Genomic DNA, 21032 nt, shown 5'->3' on the forward strand with positions numbered 1-21032 from the left:
TCGGATTTTGCCCAACGGATTTTGTCCGAAACTGGTGTTGCATACACACGGTCGGACAAAGTTGACGGAAAATCCGATCGTTCAGAACGTGATGATGTTATTTCCTTACGACGGGACTACCTTCAGGCTAGTAGCCAATAGCTTTGGTCTTGTAATTTGATCTGAGCATGTGTGGAACTTTGTCCGATCGGAATTCTCTACTAACGATCGGACAAAGTCCGATCAGACCATGTTGGCGGAAAATTTTATAGCCCAGCTCTAAAACTTTGTTGGTCGGATATTCCGACGGAAACAGTCCGATGGAGCCCACACACGGTCGGATTATCCGACAACACGGTCCGATCGGACATTTTCCGTCGGAATGTCCGACTGTGTGTACAAGGGCTAAAAGATGTGGTTATCTACAGCAACCTTAATGTTGACCTGTTCTTCAAGGAAACTTGGACCTAAATGTGTGGGGCCATTTCTGGTGAAAAGGAGGATCAATGATGTGGCTTATGAAATAATGTTGCTACATTCTTTCAGGCTTCCCCCTGTCTTCCATGCAACATGCTGAAGCCTGTAATCCCGATCCTTTTACTAACTGGAATACTGGGCCACCTGAGCTGCTAATGATTAAAGGGGAAGAGGAATATGAAGTTGAAGCAATTCTGGATTGTAGAAAGAGAAGCAATCAAAAATACCTGAATAAATGGAATGGGTATGGACATGAAGAGAACTCTGGGGGGCCTGAAAAAAATATATATCCATAACAAGAGACGTATTCAAGCATTCAGTTGTGCCCACCCAGAGAAGATGATCCAGTAGGGCATCTGGAGGTTGCCTATTGGGAAGGGGCAATGTCAGGAAGGGCATGCTAGCAGACTATATGGCTCTTCTAGACATTTCATGTTCCTTTACACGAATATAGGAAATGTGCACGCGCTCATGCACATATGCACACACATATTCATGCTCACATGCGTGCATCTGTAGCTCGCAGTGGCACTAAGTGGGCTATTTAATCTAAGCCTGTGCTATGCTTCAGTGCTGTCTTGTGTACAGCATTCCCATGCATATCTCCAACCTGTTACACTGCATCTGACTACTGTTACTGACCTGGCTTGTCTTGACTACTTTTGAACTACACCTGGACTGACCCCAGCTTCTGACCTTGCTTCTGCCTGTGCCCCTTGCTGCTTCTCCTTTGATCTGTTACCTACCCGGCCTGTATCTCCAGCCCTGCTGCTATCAAGACCAAGAGGCACCTGTGCCACTCTGTACTCATGCACCACCTGTCTGCTCTATCAGGGGCTCCGAGTCAGAGGTGTAAGAGAGGCCTTCCTCATCATGTCAGGCTCTTCTACAAGGTATGTGACAAACATGAAGAGGCTGTACATTACCTGTGTGCTGATGTGCTCCTGAGATACAGGTTATATTTCTCTTCAGCAGACAGGCCATCCATCATTAGGTAGAATATTAAGAAGTTGCTTTGGCCTTGAGCTTGATCAATGAGACGGGTCTTCTCCAGCATATATGTGTACAGTCTGGCTAGAATTGGAAAAGATTTGTGTGAGAAACCATTTTAGACTTTTATTCAGAAAATGAACTGCCATACTCAGGTAATTACTGAGTGATAATTATCCATCAGAATGACACGGATCATATTTACATTGTACATTAGGGTTCATTTTATTTCAGAATATGTAAAGAGATACATTTGAGATATAACACAATAAAACACGCTTTTAGAAAAAAATTGTTGGTTAAATGGAATGTATAGTGGTTTGTACATATTTTCTATGGTCAGGCAAATATAAAATACTGCTTATCAATAGATAGGTGCAATGAAGCAATGGTTTTGGAAATTAGCAAGAAGCCAACATGTTCAAGTTTTCCTGTAAATGTTCAACAAGTCTGCTATCAGCTATTTACTGACATCAGCCTTTCCTTCAAATTAGGCAGATCATCACTGCTCCAATGTCGAGGAATATGCGATTTTGTTAAATTGAATACGTGAATAGTTAGTGCTTTATTTGTAGGTGCATGTTTGATAGGAAGTGTCATGTAAAAGAACAGTCTATGGGTCGTAAGGGGGAATTGTTCTGTTATCTGGTGGATCAAGTTTCTGACCAAGTTCCAGAAAAGGGTCATTTTGGGACACTACCGGCATATATGTAGGACAGAGCCAGGAAGATTCAGAGGCATGGTGGGAGAGTTGGTGAAGTATCTGTGAAGTACTGTACCACGCAGATAACAGTTTACAGGCAGACTTTTGGTATCTGGTGCTGATAAAGCAAGTATAAGTTAAAATGCTTATTTTTCCTTATTGGGAATAGGTTAACTGAGTCATGTGTCCGTTGTTTCCTAAAGTAAGGTGTAACTTTACTTTTATGAATGAGAAAATGTTTGCTATGCAATAGGCAAGCCAGTGAGACATATTTGTACCAATTGTGTGACAGGGTTGAAAAACATTGCTTATATTTGTAGTTTTATTTTATTATTCATATCATTTTTATAGAAAAAAAAATGGTTTTACAGTTTACAAGACAAAGGAATATAAAACAATTCATCTTAAAAAAGAAAAAAAGAAAAAAAAGAAGGAAAAGGAAAAGAAAAAGGAAAAGACATGCCAATCTCAGGTTAGTAATGCGATTTCCAGGTTGTTATTTAGGACTTTTCAACATATCAATAAGTTATATATATATTTTTTCTGCCTTTCTTATTATGTAGCACTAGTGGTGTTATATATCACTCAGGTATATTTAATTAAGCAGATACATCTCAAGTGTATATATATATAGAATATATATATATATATATTCAAAGGCACAGATCTATCCCACTTTTAGTTTCTACAGCATCAACAGTTTATTCAGCAAATTACATAGACAGATTGGAGTCTAGTCAAATTTTCTGAAAATTTTCAGGGCATTTCCTATATTTATATGTTAATTCCCCCTTTCTTAAATTATATTTAATTGCATCAGTCCATTGAGCAGTTGTTGGTAGGGATTTTGATATCCATTTCTGTATTATAAGTTTGCAATCTGTGTACATAGACTGCAACCACATTTTGTGCATTTCGAATGGGAGTATATCTTCCAATATAATCTATACCTAGTATAATAAAATATACCTAGTAAAGCTATTTTTTGATCAAAATGGAAAACGCGTAAAGCATAAAGTATTTAGAATATTAAATATATTCTCCCAATGCAATTTAGGCCATTGCCACATCATATGTATGAGTGTTCCCATATCAGTAGCACATCTTGGGCAATTTCGTGTGGTTGCTTTACCCCAGGAACGCAACTTTAGAGGAATAGAGTGAGATCTATGAATAATAAATAACTGGGTCAACCACTGTGAGGAGGATAGGGAGACTCTGGTCAGATTCTTAAGAGCTTGATCCCACTCCTCCTCCTCCATACTCCCACTCCTCCTCCACCTCTCGAGACTACTATCCTGTGTATTTATGCTAGCTGTTATTTGTAAAGAAGAATATACAGTATCTCACAAAATTGGGTACACCCCTTACATTTTTGTAAATATTTTATTACATCTTTTCATGTGACAACACTGAAGAAATGTCACTTTGCTACAATGTAAAGTAGTGAGTGTTTTTTTTTTTTTGTGTTTTTTTTTTTTTTTCATGTCTTGTTTTGTTTTGTTTTTTGTTTTTGCCTGAAGGGAAATAATGCTGTGAAGTCAGATAATTGTTAAAATTATGAAGGATTGACTGTACCCTTGACGATCTAATGGTTTCTTTTTTTTTATATATATGTTTAAAATTTTGATATAATATGATATAAAGATTGTATTTATGAAGAAAATGAATAAAGAATACTTTAAATAAAAAAAAAAAAAGTAGTGAGTGTACAGCTTGTATAACAGTGTAAATTTGCTGTCCCCTCAAAATAACTCAACGCACAGCCATTAATGTCTAAACCACCGGCAACAAAAGTGAGTACACCCCTAATTGAAAATGTCCAAATGTCCAAATTCGGCCCAATTAGCCATTTTCCCTCCCCGGTGTCATGTTACTCATTAGTGTTAAAAGGTCTCAGGTGTGGATGAGGTGTGTTAAATTTAGTGTTATCGCTCTCACTCTCATACTGGTCACTGGAAATTCAGCATGGCACCTCATGGCAAAGAATTGTTGCTCTACATAAAGATGGCCTAGGCTATAAGAAGATTTCCAAGACCCTGAAACTGAGCTACAGCATGGTGGCCAAGACCATACAGCAGTTTAACAGGACAGGTGTCTTTGGGAAATATACATATGAGTGCTGCAGGCATTGCTGCAGAGGTTGAAGGGATGGGTGGGTCAGCCTGTCAGTGCTCAGACCATATGCTGCACACTGCATCAAATTGGTCTGCATGGCTTTCATCCCAGAAGGAAGCCTCTTCTAAAGATGATGCACATGAAAGCCCACAAACAGTTTGCTGAAGACAAGCAGACTAAGGACATGGATTACTGGAACCATGTCCCGTGGTCTGATGAGACCAAGATAAACTTATTTGGTTCAGATGGTGTCAAGCGTGTGTGGCAGCAACCAGGTCAGGAGTAGAAAGACAAGTCACACAAGACTGTAGAGAAGTCACACAAGACAAGTGTGTCTTCTCTACAGTCAAGCATGGTGGTGGGAGTGTCATGGTCTGGGGCTGAATGAGTGCTGCCGACATTGGGGAGCTACAGTTCATTGAGGGAACCACAAATGCCAACATGTACTGTGACATACTGAAGCAGAGCATAACCCCCTCCCTTCAGAGACTTGGCTGCAGGGCAGTATTCCAGTATGATAATGACCCCAAACACACCTCCAAGACAACCACTACCTTCCTAAAGAGGCAGAGCGTAAAGGTGATGGACTGGCCAAGCATGTCTCCAGACCTAAACCCTATTGAGCATCTGTGGGGCATCTTCAAACAGAAGGTGGAGGTGCGCAAGGTCTCTAACATCCACTAGCTCTGTGATGTCGTCATGGCGGAGTGGAAGAGGACTTCAGTGGCAACCTGTGAAGCTCTGGTGAACTCCATGCCCAAGAGGGTTAAGGCAGTGCTGGAAAATAATGGTGGTCACACAAAATATTGACACTTTGGCCCCAATTTGGACATTTTCACTTAGGGGTGTACTCACTTTTGTTGTCAGCATTTTAGACATTAATGGCTGTGTGTTGAGTTATTTTGAGGGGACAGCAAATTTACACTCTTATACAAGCTGTAAACTCACTACTTTACATTGTAACAAAGTGTCATTTTTTCAGTGTTGTCACATGAAAAGATAGAATAACATATTTACAAAAATGTGAGGGCTGTACTCACTTTTGGAGCATCTTGTGGACACTGCCATAGTCAAGCTCGGGGAGGGATTGTATTTAAATGGAAAAGTTGCTGCCTGGATCTTCAGAGCATGCTATAACTGCAGGTACTGATAGAATAGTTTATTAGACAGATGATATTTCTCTGCTAGTTTATTAAATGGTTGCTAATCCTCATTGTCGAAAAGCTGATGAGGAAACATAAAGCCAGCCCTTTTCCATCAATCAAAGTTTTCAAGCTTTACTACCTCAGGTAACCGCAAGTTATTCCATATGGGCATATATTGGGTATATCCCTCGTGGGAAGTACGTTTTTGGACAATAGTCCAGACTTTATTAATTTAAATAAAATGTGGGAAAACAGCTTTTACTATAAAAATTATGAGCTACTATTAGCTGTGCAATTGGCTCCACCGGAAATTGAGAAAGTGGAATTTGTTGCATGGGTTCCTCGGAATTTATAACCTTCCAGCCACATAATTGCTGAATTTGTGGTGCCAGGTAATACAACTTGGTATTACGAACACCTAAACCTCCTCCATCCTTGGACAGCTGCAGGACTTCCAATCTAATTTGGGGGTGTTTATATCACCAGATAAGATCCCTAAAATGGTATCCACCTGCTGAAAAATTCTGAGGTGGCCATATTGGATAATTATGTAGAAGATAAAGCAGTTGTGGCATCCCAACCATCTTTATCAGATTGGCACTGCCAACTATCGTTAAAGGTGTCTTACTCCATATTTTCCCCATTTGTTTAAATCACTTAATCAATGGGTCTAAATTCCTTTCTACATATGTCATCACTTCTTTTATTTGTAGTTAACTATAAAAAGTCTACATTGCAAATAATGCTAGTTAGAAAGCATACACAATAAACCTTTTTTTTTCTAAGCCTACTTTGTCACAGAGTTTACCCCTATCTATAAAGTCACTGACTAATACATGTCTGTGAAAACAGTTTTTGAAGGATAGCTCTAATTGAGATCCTGTAGGAAATTCAGGGTTGTCTATTAAGGTGAAGACCAGTCTGAAACTAAAATCTCTAAATCTACTTGCAGGCATAGTCTAAGGTTAAGCTATCTAACCCAGTAAAGCAAAACTTGCTGGGATGGCAGCGGGTGACATTAGAATGTAACTCCTCCCCTGTATGCATTATGTTCACAGGAACTTTGTCCTTTTTTTATGTTCCCCACCATTGGGGGTTTGAGTTCGCTAAAAAACCTTCATCCCGTTCCTCTATCATATAATGATGTAAACCGATTAGTAATAGGCATAGGGGCTTCCTGGTGATAATTAACTTTCCAGCCAGGATATTGAGGAGTATTTTGATAGTAACCTTCTATCGGCTTATATAATTGAATACTCCACCCCTTGACAAATGATCATTCTTTTGGTCACAGTTCCAGTTTGGTGGGAAAGGAACCAGATAGGGGGGTGGGAGATAAGCATAGCACATCCCCCCACCCCCCTACCAATGTTCCCTCCTCCCCTCTGTTGATAAACTGGATGGCCATAATTACTCCCATAAGATGGAGTGTGGGGTTTAGGACTAGGTCTAGGTCACAGGACAAAGTTCTTGTGCATGTAATGCATACGGGGGAGGAACTACGTTCTGACATCACCTGCTGCCACCCTGAAACTATATGCAACTCAGATCACTTAGATCTCTTCATTTATCCATTTATCTTTGGGGGAATTGTTTTGGAGATCTGGATTTCCAGTTCCTGCTTTACTTCACCCTTTTTGGGACATGCGCTGTTGACCAACTGTTAGGTCAGGGGTCCATTTCATGAGGTAAGTGAAGCGAGTGTCTTGGAGGTGGAGGGATTGTCACTTGATGTCTATGTTCTTGGACTTTTTTTCAACACGTGGATACTCTTTGTTGGAGCTATCTGGTCTTTGTAGTTCAACTACTTATTTATGGACTTTTTTTATGTTGGTTGCATTTTGATTGAATTTTATTGTGCTGCACTTCCCTTTTTATTGTTGCATACTATATATACTGTACACACACACAAAAGCATACAAGCCAGTGACACACCACAAGCAAAAAAATAAAAAATCCTGGCATTCTAATTACATGTGCATCACTGCTTGAAAAAAAAAAAAAGGCTGATCTTACTATACTTATCTTGCTATACTGATCTTATTACCTTTTGCATTGCGAAAGTACTAATTTAACCTGTATCCCTCATCCCTATATCCCTCCCCTGTTAAAGGTACAAAATATGGGGAAAATCCATAGCCATTTAACACTTCTTCTGTACTGCCCTCCTCTCCCAAGTCTATTTGTGTTGGTTGTTACTATTTAATTGTCTTTAGTGGCTCTTTATTATATTTGCTTGTTAATTGGTCAGGGCATGCTGTTAAATGTTTGTTCCATTTATACAATGTAGTATAAGTCAATTTAGGTCTCAGATGTATAATGCTTTGTCCTTTAATAATGAAGAGCTCACACTACTGTTGACAGTCTACTGGCCTTGACCCTGCCATGCTGCCAATAAATGCTATTGAACTGATTGTACTAACAATCCTGAGGTGTAACTGCACTGTTAATGAGCTCTGTTTTTTTTTTGACAAGTGTATTCCATAACACACATTATAATCTTTAAATTTGTCTGTACCTAAGAATCTTTTCAACGTTTTCATAGTGGATTTCTGAGTAAGGCAGTCTTAATAACACAATCATTCATAATATATCATATTTATCAGGTATATATTTAAACTATTGTATGTAGCAAGGGAGGGGTCAGCCTTTTTCCTTGTCAAATTTGTTTATTGTTTTAAAATAAAATAAAGGAGAACAATCAGAATTTTACAAAGAGTGTGGTACATATTCACAGGGTAACAAACAAATTACTTCAATTGGAAAGAGACAAAGAAAAATTCAAATGCAATATCACACTATATAAGCATCAAATAGACCATCAAAGTCAAATGTCATATAATTGAAAAGAAAGAGAAAGGTAAATTGTTCACAGTCAGTCTGATTAAAAACAAGGTGGTTAACAATAGGGATGAGCCCGATGTTCGAGTCGAACGCCAAATAGAGAACAATTTAGGGGGTTCGCTGCAAATTTGAAAGCCATGGAACACCCTTTAAAAGTCTATGGGAGAAATCAAAAGTGCTAATTTTAAAGGCTTATATGCTTGGTATTGTCATAAAAAGTGTTTGGGGACCTGGGTCCTGCCCCAGGGAACATGTATCAATGCAAATTTTTTTTAAAAACCACAGTTTTTTAAGGAGCAGTGATTTTAAAAATGAATAAAGTGAAACAATAAAAATGAAATATTCCTATAAAATTCATACCTGGGGGGTGTCTATAGTATGCCTGTAAAGTGGCGCATGTTTCCTGTGTTTAGAATGGTCCCTGCACAAAATGACATTTATAAAGGAAAAAAAGTAATTTAAAATTACTGGCGGCTATAATGGATTGTCTATGGGAGAAATCAAAAGTGCTACATTTAAAGGCTTACCGTATTTGCCGGCGTATAAGGCGACTGTGCGTATAAGACAACCCCCTATTTTTCAAGTGAAAACATAGGTTTTGGGCAATACTCGCGGTATAAGACTATCCCCCTTCTGAGGTAACACCATTTAAAAAAACCATTAGAACCATTAAAAAACACAAAGCAAGAATGCCAACTACTCATCCGCCATGCTGTGATATGTCATAAAGTAAATCAAACAATAATAACACAAACAGAGATCTATTGAATGCCACAACTCTGGAAAGTAGAATTTTTCACTAACCAAACCTATACCACTTTTGGGTTACATTCTATGGGAATTGTCCACCAAAATGCATTTAATAACCCCCCTGTCATATTTCCCAGATATACCTGTCCCTCTTGGGTGCCTGGGACCTCAAAGGCAAACAGCAGGATGTATAGTAGTAGGAGATCAGTGAATGGATTTACCCAGGGAAGTATGGTGAGCGGTGTATTATTTTAACCACTTCAGCTCCGGACCAATAAACACCTTAAGGACCAGAGGTCTTTTTGCAATTTCGCACTGCGCTGCTTTAACTGGTAATTGCGCGGTCATGCAATATTGCACCCAAACGAAATTTGCGTCCTTTTCTTCCCACAAATAGAGCTTTCTTTTGATGGTATTTGATTGCCTCTGCGATTTTTTTTTTTTGCGATATAAATGAAAAAAGAGCGAAAATTTTGAAAAAAAAAGATATTTTCTTCTTTTTGTTATAAGAAAAATCGAATAAACTAAATTTTAGTCATACATTGAGGGCAAAATTTATTCAGCCACATGTCTTTAGTAAAAAAAATGTCAATAAGCGTATATTTTTTGGTTTGCGCAAAAGTTATAGCGTCTACAAACTAGAGTACATTTTCTGGAATTTACACAGCTTTTAATTTATGACTGCCGATCTCATTTCTTGAGGTGCTAAAATGGCAGGGCAGTACAAATCCCCCCCCAAATGACCCCATTTTGGAAAGTAGACACCCCAAGGAAATTGCTGATGGGTATGTTGAGCCCATTGAATATTTTTTTTTTTGTCCTAAGGGATTGAATAATGACAAAAAAAAAAAAGAATTTTTACAAAAAGTTGTCACTAAATGATATATTGCTCACACATGCCATGGTTCTATGTGGAATTGCACCCCAAAATATATTCCGCTACTTCTCCCGAGTATCGGGATACCACATGTGTGGGACTTTTTGGGAGTCTAGTCGCGCACGGCACCCCGAAAACCAATCACCACCTTCAGGATTTCTAAGGGTGCAAATTTTTGATTTAACTCCTCACTACCTATCACAGTTTCGAAGGCCATAAAATGCCAAAATAGCACAAAACCCCCCAAAATGACCCCATTTTGGAAAGTAGACACCCCAAGCTATTTACTGAGAGGCATGTTGAGTCCATGGAATATTTTATATTTTGCCACAAGTTGCGGGAATATTACAAACTTTTTTTTTTTGCACCAAGTTGTCACTAAATGATATATTGCTCACACATGCTATGGGCATATGTGAAATGACACCCCAAAATACATTCTGCTGCTTCTCCTGAGTACGGGGATACCACATGTGTGGGACTTTTTGGGAGTCTAGTCACGCACGGCACCCCGAAAACCAATCACCACCTTCAGGATTTCTAAGGGTGCAAATTTTTGATTTAACTCCTCACTACCTATCACAGTTTCGAAGGCCATAAAATGCCAAAATAGCACAAAACCCCCCCAAATGACCCCATTTTGGAAAGTAGACACCCCAAGCTATTTACTGAGAGGCATGTTGAGTCCATGGAATATTTTATATTTTGCCAAAAGTTGCGGGAATATTACAAACTTTGGGCAGAAGTCAAATTACACCCCAAAATAAATTCTGCTGCTTCTCCCGAGTACGGGGATACCACATGTGGGGGACTTTTTGGGAGCCTAGCCACGTACGGGACCCCGAAAACCAAGCACTGCCTTCCGGATTTGAATATAAAATGCTACCAAAAAACCTGTTAGCGATGGCAGGGATTAGGCCTGACTCTGCGATCGCTGCAGTTATGTGTTTAGTGTTTTGTAAGTGACAGTGATCGATCGATACTGCACTTGGGTGGGCTGGGCAGAGGGGCAAAACGCAGGTGCTAGCAGGTATTTGGGCTGATCCCGCTAACAATGCGTTTTTTTGGAACCCTAAACTGCTGGGGACGCTAGTATAGATCTGATCAGATCAGATATTGATCTGTTCAGATTCTATACCACTACGGGAGGTGTATGCTTTGCGTGTGGGTGTTAGCGGTACTGGTACTAACCTAGCGCTGCCTGGGGCGACGCAGACCCTGACCCTAAAACCTAATTGATATCACCCGCCGGGTGATCAGGGGGTTAAACCTTTATTGGGTAATAAATGGTGGGTGCCCTGATGCTATAAAAAACAAACTAACCAGAGTCACCCGTAACACTTATACGGTGATCAGTGGTGAAAGGGTTAACTAGGGGCAATCAGGGGGTTCAAATTTTTATTAGGTAGTATATGGGGGTCCCTGGCGCTATATAAAAACCTGACGGGGAACCTAAATAACTAACTGGCTAACCAGCGTCACCAGTGACACTTATACTGTGATCGCTGGTGAAAGGGGGTGAAAGGGTTAACTAGCAGCAATCAGGGGGTTAAAACCATTATTGGGTAGTATATCGGGGTACCTAGCGCTATAAAAACCTGGCGGTGAACCTAAAAAAATAGCTAGCTACCTAGCGACACTAGCGACACTGATGCAGCGTTCAGAAAAATTATCGCTTAGTGACACTGGCAAAAGGGGGTGAAAGGGTTAACTAGCGGAAATCAGGGGGTTAAAACCATTATTGGGTAGTATATCGGGGTACCTAGCGCTATAAAAACCTGGCGGTGAACCTAAAAAAATAACTAGCTACCTAGCGACTGTAGCGACACTAATGCAGCGATCAGAAAAACTATCGCTTAGTGACACTGGCAAAAGGGGGTGAAAGGGTTAACTAGCGGCAATCAGGGGGTTAAAACCATTATTGGGTAGTATATCGGGGTACCTAGCGATATAAAAACCTGGCGGTGAACCTAAAAAAATAACTAGCTACCTAGCGACACATGCAGCGATCAGAAAAATGATCGCTTAGTGACACTGGCAAAAGGGGGTGAAAGGGTTAACTAGCGGCAATCAGGGGGTTAAAACCATTATTGGGTAGTATATCGGGGTACCTAGCGCTATAAAAACCTGGCGGTGAACCTAAAAAAATAACTAGCTACCTAGCGACTGTAGCGACACTAATGCAGCGATCAGAAAAATGATCGCTTAGTGACACTGGCAAAAGGGGGTGAAAGGGTTAACTAGCGGCAATCAGGGGGTTAAAACCATTATTGGGTAGTATATCGGGGTACCTAGTGATATAAAAACCTGGCGGTGAACCTAAAAAAATAACTAGCTACCTAGCGACACATGCAGCGATCAGAAAAATGATCGCTTAGTGACACTGGCAAAAGGGGGTGAAAGGGTTAACTCTAGGGGCAATCAGGGGGTTAAATCTTTATTGGGGGGTGATAGGGGGCTACCCTGGACCTAACACTAACTGTCCTGACAGTTTTTACTGTCACAACTGACACTGAATGCATTGATCAGTAAAGAAATGATCAATGCAATCAGTGACACTGTGACTGGGGGGGGGAGGGGGGCGGGGGGGCGATCGGGGGGGGGGGGGATCGGGGGGGGTTTGTGTGCCTGTGTGTACCTACATGTCAGTGTAGTGTTGGTGCACACTTACTATTAGTCTTCTCCTCGTAGTCCGGTCAAAAAGACCGCCCCGAGGAGAATGACATCACTTCCTCCTTCCTGTGTAAACAATACACAGTGGGAGGAAGCTTCTCATTGGCCAGGAGCGATCCAGAGGGGGTGGCCGAAAACGAACGGCCATCCCCTCATCACGGAGCGCTCCTGGAGCGAACCGGACCGCCGTAACCAGCGGGAGGGGGTCCGATCGGACCCCCCACCCGCTGGAAGGCAATCATGTACATCTACGTGATTGTGCCTGCCTGTGCCATTGTGTTGACGTACATTGGCAATACGGCGGTCCTGAAGTGGTTAATGAATACAACGCCTGCTTGGATTGGCAGAGGCTGTAGCATCATCAGCCCTTGCCTCTCTCTCTCTCTCTCTCAAAGCCAATCCGAGCAGGCTACTCTATGTAGCCTGCTCGGATTGACAGAGGTTGTTACTCCAATCCAAGCAGGCTCTGTATTCATTAATAGAATACATTGCTCGCCGGGATTGGCTCAACGGCGTATACTGTTTGTAGCTGAAGCCACATACAGTATTAGCAGACATTTGGGGGCTGACATCCATCGGGCAGCATTGCATACCCGGCGTATAAGACGACCCCCGATTTTTGGGCATTTTTTTTAAGTGTAAAAGGTAGTCTTATACGCCAGAAAATACAGTATATGCATGGTATTGTCTTTTATAACTGAGGGCGGGGCCAAACGGTGACGTACTCAGGTGATCCCACCCCCCTCTGATGCATGTTAAAGGGGGCTTCCAGATTCCGATAAGCCCCCCACCCGCAGACCCTCACAACCACCAGGTAAGGGTCGTGGGGATGAGGCCCTTGTCCCCATCAACATGGGGACAACGTGCTTTGGGTGGCTACCCCAAAGCATCCTTCCCATGTTGAGGGCATGTGGCCTGGTATGGTTCAGGAGGGGTGGTGCTCTCTCATCCCCCCTCTTTTCCTGCGGCCTGCCAGGTTGCATGTTTGGATAAGGGTTTGATATGGATTTATGGGGGGGACTCCCACGCCATTTAAAAAAAAAATTGGTGCGGGGTTACCCTTAAAATCCATATCAGACCTAAATGGTCTGGTATGGATTTTGAGGGGGACCCCTACGCTATTTTTTTAAAATTTGGCGCAGGGTTCCCCTTAATATCCATACCAGACCTGAAGGGCCTGGTATGGAAATTGGGGGGACCTCACGTTTTTTTTTTTGGTTCGGGGTTCCCCTTAATATTCATACCAAAGGGCCTGATAATGGATTGGGGGGATCCCTTGCCATTTTTTTCAATGACTTTTATCTGCATTGCTGAGACCCGACAATTCACTATAGCCACTATTACTTTTAAATTACTTTTTTCCTTTAGAAATGTCATTTTGTGCAGGGACTGTTCTAAACACGGAAAAACTGTGCCACTTTACAGGCATACTATAGACACCCCCAGGTATGAAATTTAAAGGAATATTTCACTTTTATTGTTTCACTTTAAGCATTATTAAAATCACTGCTCCCAAAAAAACTTCAGTTTTTAAAACTTTTTGTTGCATTGATACATGTCCCCTTTGGGCAGGACCCAGGTCCCCAAACACTTTTTATGAAAATAACTTGCATATTAACCCTTAAAATTATCACTTTAGATTTTTTACGTTTGTGCTCTATAGACTTTAACGGCGTTCGTCTGTTCAAACAAATTTTTTTTGTTCTGCTGCGAACCGGGGGGTTTTCAGCTCATCCCTAATTAACAAATCAGTAAAGCAAAAGTACATTTCAATGGGTCTGGAGAATAACCCTGTGAGTACTTTTTTTAAAATAACAATAGTTTTACTCACATTTGCAATAAAAAATACGATCAATGTAAAAATGAGCACGGCGTTCATTTTTACATTGATCATATTTGTTATTGCAAATGTAATTAAAACTATTGTTATTTAAAAAAAAAAAATACGGAGTTTTTAAATACTACACCTAGAAGGCTCTATATATCCTCTTTTATATGCGGACCTGTGTATATCTGAGCACCATCTCCTGGTACTATACTGGAAAGGAGGCTCATACACACACTGAGGATCCATAGGAGGGACGCGCAGGAACTCCCCACACTATTCCCTGAGTGATTTGTTCCACAACTCTCAATGCTGTTTACCTTACAGCAGTAAGGTAACGATTTAGCACACCTACGGGTGTTACATACACTGAAGATTCACTTGACTTGCCACTGAAAAGTCACGGAAGATTGTGTATTGCTACTGGATGCTCTTGTAGAACACCATCACTCTGCACTTTGCACTTTACCCACTATATGGACACTTTATACTTCATGCCACTGATTTATTTTTAATATTTTTAGCATTACATCTATGAGAGAATTATTGATTGATTTATAACTGTATGTGTCAAATCGCACCAATTACCCTCTGGTTAGAATTGTGGATTTTAGCCATTTTTAGATGTATTGCTTGGCACAATCTGCACTGTGATACTTATTGCACTTTAACATTTAAAATGTGTTTATTTACACTACATATTTTATATATACTTGTAAAACTGTTTCCTTTGTACATAATTTTATCAAGAAGCGCAACACCAACCTTTTTTTGTATTCATGACACATCCTTACCTCTAAAGTGCCCATCAATGTTTCACAAAAGTGTAATAGGTAGTCAAATTAGATTTGAAATGTATGTCCCTGATGGTGCTCCCTGCATGTTTGGCCTCTGTATGTGGCCAGGCTGTGCAAAAGTCTCCCACATGTGGTATCTCCATTCTCAGAAGGAGTAGCAGAATATATTTTGGGGTGCCATTTTTGCTATGTACATGCTATGTGTTAGAAATATCTTAGAAATGTACAACTTTGTATAGAAAAAGCATGCGTTTTCATTGTCTTTCCACATTTTCCAAAAACTTGTGGAAAAAAATGACAAGTTCAAAAGACTCATTATACCTTATAGAATATACATTGGGGTGTTTACTTTCCAAAATGGGGTCATTTCGTGGACGTTTCCATGCTCCTTGCATGTTGGGTCTTTGTATGTGGCCAGGCTGTTTTACTTACATTTGCAATAACAAATATGATCAATGTAAAAATCAACACCGTGCTCGTTTTTACATTGATCGTATTTCTTATTGCAAATGTGAGTAAAACTATTGTTATTTAAAAAAAAAAAATACAGAGTTTTTAAATACTACACCTAGAAGGCTCTATATATCCTCTTTTATATGCAGACCTGTGTATATCTGAGCACCATCTCCTGGTACTATACTGGAAAGGAGGCTCATACACACACTGAGGATCCATAGGAGGGAGGGACGCACAGGAACTCCCCACACTATTCCCTGAGTGATTTGTTTCACAACTCTCAATGCTGTTTACCTTACAGCAGTAAGGTAATGATTTAGCACACCTACGGGTGTTACATACATTGAAGATTCACTTGAGTGCCACTGAAAAGTCACGGAAGATTGTGTATTGCTACTGGATGCTCTTGTAGAACACCATCACTCTGCACTTTGCACTTTACCCACTATATGGACAATTTATACTTTATGCCACTGATTTATTTTTCGTTTCAAATATTTTATTGAAAAGTCAAGTAAGACATATAGAAATAAGCAGAACAGTTTACATTAATAACCGTGACAGAATATAATTAAATGAGCTGCTACTAAATTTTGCAAATGCAGATATTCCAAACAATGTTAAAGCACGCTCACGGGTCCTTCGCGTAAGAAAGCTAGCGAACAAAAAGCATCCAAGAAGGGGGTCAGAATAAAAAAGAAAGCTAACAATTTCCAGAGGAGGAGAAACATGTAACAAACATTGCTGTAGTGGCAGCTATTACCACAGATGATGCCGTAGAATAAAGTTCCGCTAGGTGAATTTTACACATATAATAGAGAGAGAGAAAGGAGAAGAGAGAGAGAGACAGGATGAGAGGAAGGAAGAAGAATAGGAATAGAGGCACAAAATGAGAAAGGAAGCAAAGAAAAAGAAGTAAGAGGTATGGTCGGAAGGCCCGGAGGAGCCCCAGATCCCAAACCAACAATCAGCGTGGGCTAAGGAGCCATAAGACGTGTATCAAAATCTTTTGGTAGAAAATGGTCCACCCAAGGTTGCCATATTCTATTAAATAATGGGATTCTATCCAGCACAACTGCTTCTATTTTAGCATGGATCATCGCCTGTGTGATTCTATGTTTAGTTTCAGTTATATTCAGGGATGGTGTCCTCCAGGCTTTCGCAATCGTTTGTTTAGCTGCAGTTGTCACTTGAAGGAAAAGTCGCTTTTGGGCTTTATTAAGATCTTGGGGCAAACAGTTCCGCAAGGCTGACGCTGGGTCCGGGATCACAGGGTATTGCAATAATGTAGTCAGCAAATGGAAAACCGAGGACCAGAAATTTGCCACGACGGGACAAGTCCACCAAATGTGGAGGTGGGTGCCCCGCTCCTTACAGCCCCTGTAGCAGTCAGGCGAATAGCTAGCTACAAATTTGGAGATTCTAGAGGGGACCAGGTACCACCGCATCAGGACCTTGTAATTTGCTTCAGACGCCACAACATTTTGCGATGAATTTTTAGTATTGGTCCATATATCAGTCCATGATTCTGCGTCAAGGTTAAGTGACAAATCTCTGGCCCATGCGGTAGCATAAGGTGGGAGGTCCTCAGATGTATTGGAGAGGCAAGAATATAGACATGAGATAATGCCCGGGGCATGTGGATCAGAGGAGCATATGGATTCAAATGGGGACATGGAGTTAAGATTAGAGTTAGGGGTAATATGTGCTCGGAAAAAGTGAATTATCTGTAGATAGTGAAAACATTCTCCGGGGGGTAGATGGGCTAGTGTCTGTAGATCAGAAAATGTTGCAAGGGATCTTCTCGAGGAGAAGTCACAAACTCTGGTAAGGCTTGCTCGGGACCAGGCTGAAAAAGTGCCCGGCTCTGCAAAGGCCGGATAGAAATTTGGGTGACCCATAAATGAGAGCAGGGGGAGATGTGGGGATAGAAGTTTGAAGGGGGTACGTACCTTGTGCCAAATTTTAAGGGAGTGACTCGTAATGGGGTTCGTAAGTGATCTACATGCCTGCGGGGGAAGCCAAAGTAAATTGGAAACAGAGATAGGATGTGCCTCCACTGCTTCCAGACTGACCCACAGTGGGATTTTGGACACGGCGTGGTATAAGGTCAATTGCGATATCTGAGCTGCATAATAGTAATTCCTAAAGTGCGGAATTCCCAGGCCCCCATGAAGTTTATGTCGGAAAAGAACAGCCTTAGAAACCCTGGGTCTGATATTACCCCATATGTATTTGAAGGTTCGACTTTGAATAGCCTTATGAAAGTATAATGGAACCATGACCGGGAGCACTCTATATAAATATAATAACTTGGGTAACAGAGACATTTTAACAGCCGCAATGCGACCAAGCCAAGAGACACATAAGGGTTGCCAGGAATTAAGGAGGGATGATAATTTACGAAGCATGGGTAAATAATTAATTTGGTATAAGTGGGCTGGGTTACTGGTTAATTTCACACCTAGATAGGGAATATAGGAGGTGGACCACTGAAACATGTAATTCGTGCGTAAAATTTGAAGCGTCTCTGTAGGAAGGGATACCGCTAGAGCCTTGGACTTAGCCTGATTCACCTCGAGGCCTGAGATTTGCGCAAACGAGTCAAGGAGTTTAAACAAGTTAGGTAAAGTAGTATGGGGTGAGGTTATAAATAATAGGGCATCATCTGCAAAAAGACATAGTTTATGGGTTGTGGAGGCTATCTCTAATCCTCTGATGTCGGGGTTAGATCTGATCAAAGCTGCCAGGGGCTCAATGGCAAGGGCAAAGAGCAGGCGTGACAAAGGGCACCCCTGCCGAGTGCCTCGCTGGATCGGAAATCTATTAGAATTAAAGCCGGAGTATCGAACGAATGCCTGGGGATTGGCATATAAGGCTTCAATCCAACGAAGGAAGTGAGGGCCAAAGCCCCATTTAGTTAAAATATACGTAAGATAAGGCCAGGAGACGGTGTCGAACGCTTTTCGAATGTCGAGAGACAGAAGATGCATAGGGACACCCCGAGCTCTCGCTAAATATTGTAATAGAATGACCCGGCACACGTTATCACTGGCTTGACGTTTGGGAATGAATCCTACCTGATCTCTATGAATCAACCCTCCAATATGTGGATTCAGGCGTGTGGACAAAATTTTTGCTAAAAGTTTTACGTCTAGGTTCAAAAGTGATATTGGCCTGTAGTTGGACCATACAGAGTGGTCAGCATCGGGTTTGGGTATCATAGAGACTGAGGCCGTAAGCGTCTCGCTACCGAAGACTCCCCCTTTCAGCAGAGCATTAAAGGAGTTCGCCAAGAGAGGGGCCAGGACTTCCATATATTTTTATAGTATAGCCCTGTAAACCCGTCAGGGGCAGGTTGTTTATTAGGTTTAAGCAATTTGATGGCTTGAATTACCTCAGAAGGCGAAATCTCTTCCTCAAAGGCATTGCGAATAGGGGTAGGGAGGGAAGGAATCGGTAGATTACAAAATAAAGCCTCGGCCTTATCATGAGGAAAGGGGGCAGGGGATTCATACAATTTAGCGAGGCATTTAGAGAATTCATTTACTATTCTGGCCGGGTTACTAGTGTGGGTCCCATTGTGGAGTTTAAGTCTAATCGGTTTATGGGTACGCTCCGGTTGTCTAAGGCGAAGAGCTAAAAATGTGTCAGGTTTGTTAGATTTTGTGTAAATAGAATGATAGGCCCTGCGCAAGGATTTGTCAGCCGCTTCAGAAAAGAGCAAGTCCAATTCCAAACGGATGTTATCTAATTTAGACTTGTTCGCTTCCGAAGGTGTAGCCTGAAACAGCAGGAATTGGCGTTGATATTCGGATTCTAGGTGCTGTATACGTTTTAGGCCTCATGCACACGAGACGCAGTTAAACGCGCGTTCAGATGCAGTTGGACAGTTTTTTCAACTGCCCCTGAACTCATTCAATGTTATCCTATGTGTCCATGCACACAGTCTCGTTTTTTTCCGTTTTTATGCAGTTGCGTTTAATCTCGTTTTTCCAGAAGCAAAAAAATGCGTTCAGAAGCAAAAATTTCCACGTTTCAGACGCAAAACACGGCAAAACGCGGCAAAACGCCGCTACCGCGTTTAGACGCGTTTGCGTTTATATGCGTTTTTAAAGGTGACCTTTTTTTTTACATTAAAAATCTCAAAAATGATTGCAAATGATGAAAAACCATTAGAAAAATATTTTAAACAATTGCATTTGCAAGTGGACAATCCACAACTTGTGGCAAGTGACATGGCAGGTGGCAAGTGACATGGCAAGTGGACAATCCACAACTTGTGGCAAGTGACATGGCAGGTGGCAAGTGATGTGGCAAGTGGACAATCCACAACTTGTGGCAAGTGACGTGGCAGGTGAAGTGGCAAGTGACGTGGAAAGTGGACAATCCACAACTTGTGGCAGGTGACGTGGCAAGTGACCTGGCAGGTGACGCGACAAGTGACCTGGCAGGTGACGTGGCAAGTGGAAAATCAACAACTTGTGGCAGGTGACTGGCATGTGACGTGGCAAGTGGACAATCCATAACTTGTGGCAGGTGACGTGGCAAGTGACGTGGCAAGTGGACAATCCACTTGTGGCAGGGGACGTGGCAAGTGACGTGGCAAGTGGACAATCCACTTGTGGCAGGGGATGTGGCAAGTGACGTGGCGAGTGGACAATCCACAACTTGTGTCAGGTGACGTGGCAAGTGGACAAGCCACAACTTGTGGCAGGTGATGTGGCAAGTGATGTGGCAAGTGGACAATCCACTTGTGGCAGGTGATGTGGCAGGGGACGTGGCAAGGGACGTGGCAAGTGGACAATCCACAACTTGTGGCAGGGGACGTGGCAAGGGACGTGGCAAGTGGACAATCCACATCTTGTGGCAGGTGACGTGGCAGGTGACGTGGAAAGTGGTGTGGCAAGTGGACAATCCACAACTTGTGGCAGGTGATGTGGCTGGTGACGTGGCAAGTGGACAATCCACAACTTGTGGCAGGTGGCATGGCAGGTGACGTGGAAAGTGGACAATCCACATCTTGTGGCAAGTGACGTGGCAGGTGATGTGGCAAGTGACGTGGCAAGTAGACAATCCACAACTTGTGGCAGGTGATGTGGCAAGTGACGTGGCAGGTGATGTGGCAAGTGACATGGCAAGTGGACAATCCACAACTTGTGGCAGGTGATGTGGCTGGTGACGTGGCAAGTGGACAATCCACAGCTTGTGGCAGGTGATGTGGCAAGTGATGTGGCAAGTGGACAATCCACTTGTGGCAGGTGACGGGGCAGGGGACATGGCAAGGGATGTGGCAAGTGGACAATCCACAACTTGTGGCAGGTGACGTGGCAGGTGACGTGGAAAGTGATGTGGCAAGTGGACAATCCACAACTTGTGGCAGGTGATGTGGCTGGTG

At 41.9% G+C, this 21032-nt stretch overlaps 1 protein-coding gene across 3 annotated transcripts in view; it reads right to left on the bottom strand.

Annotated features, from left to right (window-relative positions):
- The window catches only part of MYO16 (myosin XVI), a 555564-nt gene that overhangs the window by 213418 nt on the left and 321114 nt on the right, over nucleotides 1-21032 (bottom strand). For all 3 annotated transcript variants that reach the window (XM_077482903.1, XM_077482902.1, XM_077482901.1), the window contains exon 16: nucleotides 1383-1530. In XM_077482903.1, the coding sequence (XP_077339029.1) occupies nucleotides 1383-1530 (148 nt within the window). The remainder of the gene's footprint in view (nucleotides 1-1382; nucleotides 1531-21032) is intronic.

This window comes from Lithobates pipiens, unplaced genomic scaffold, assembly GCF_037356315.1.
Source record: "Lithobates pipiens isolate NorthernLeopardFrog02 unplaced genomic scaffold, aLitPip1_a1.2 Scaffold_16, whole genome shotgun sequence".
NCBI classification, from domain to species: Eukaryota; Metazoa; Chordata; class Amphibia; order Anura; family Ranidae; genus Lithobates; species Lithobates pipiens.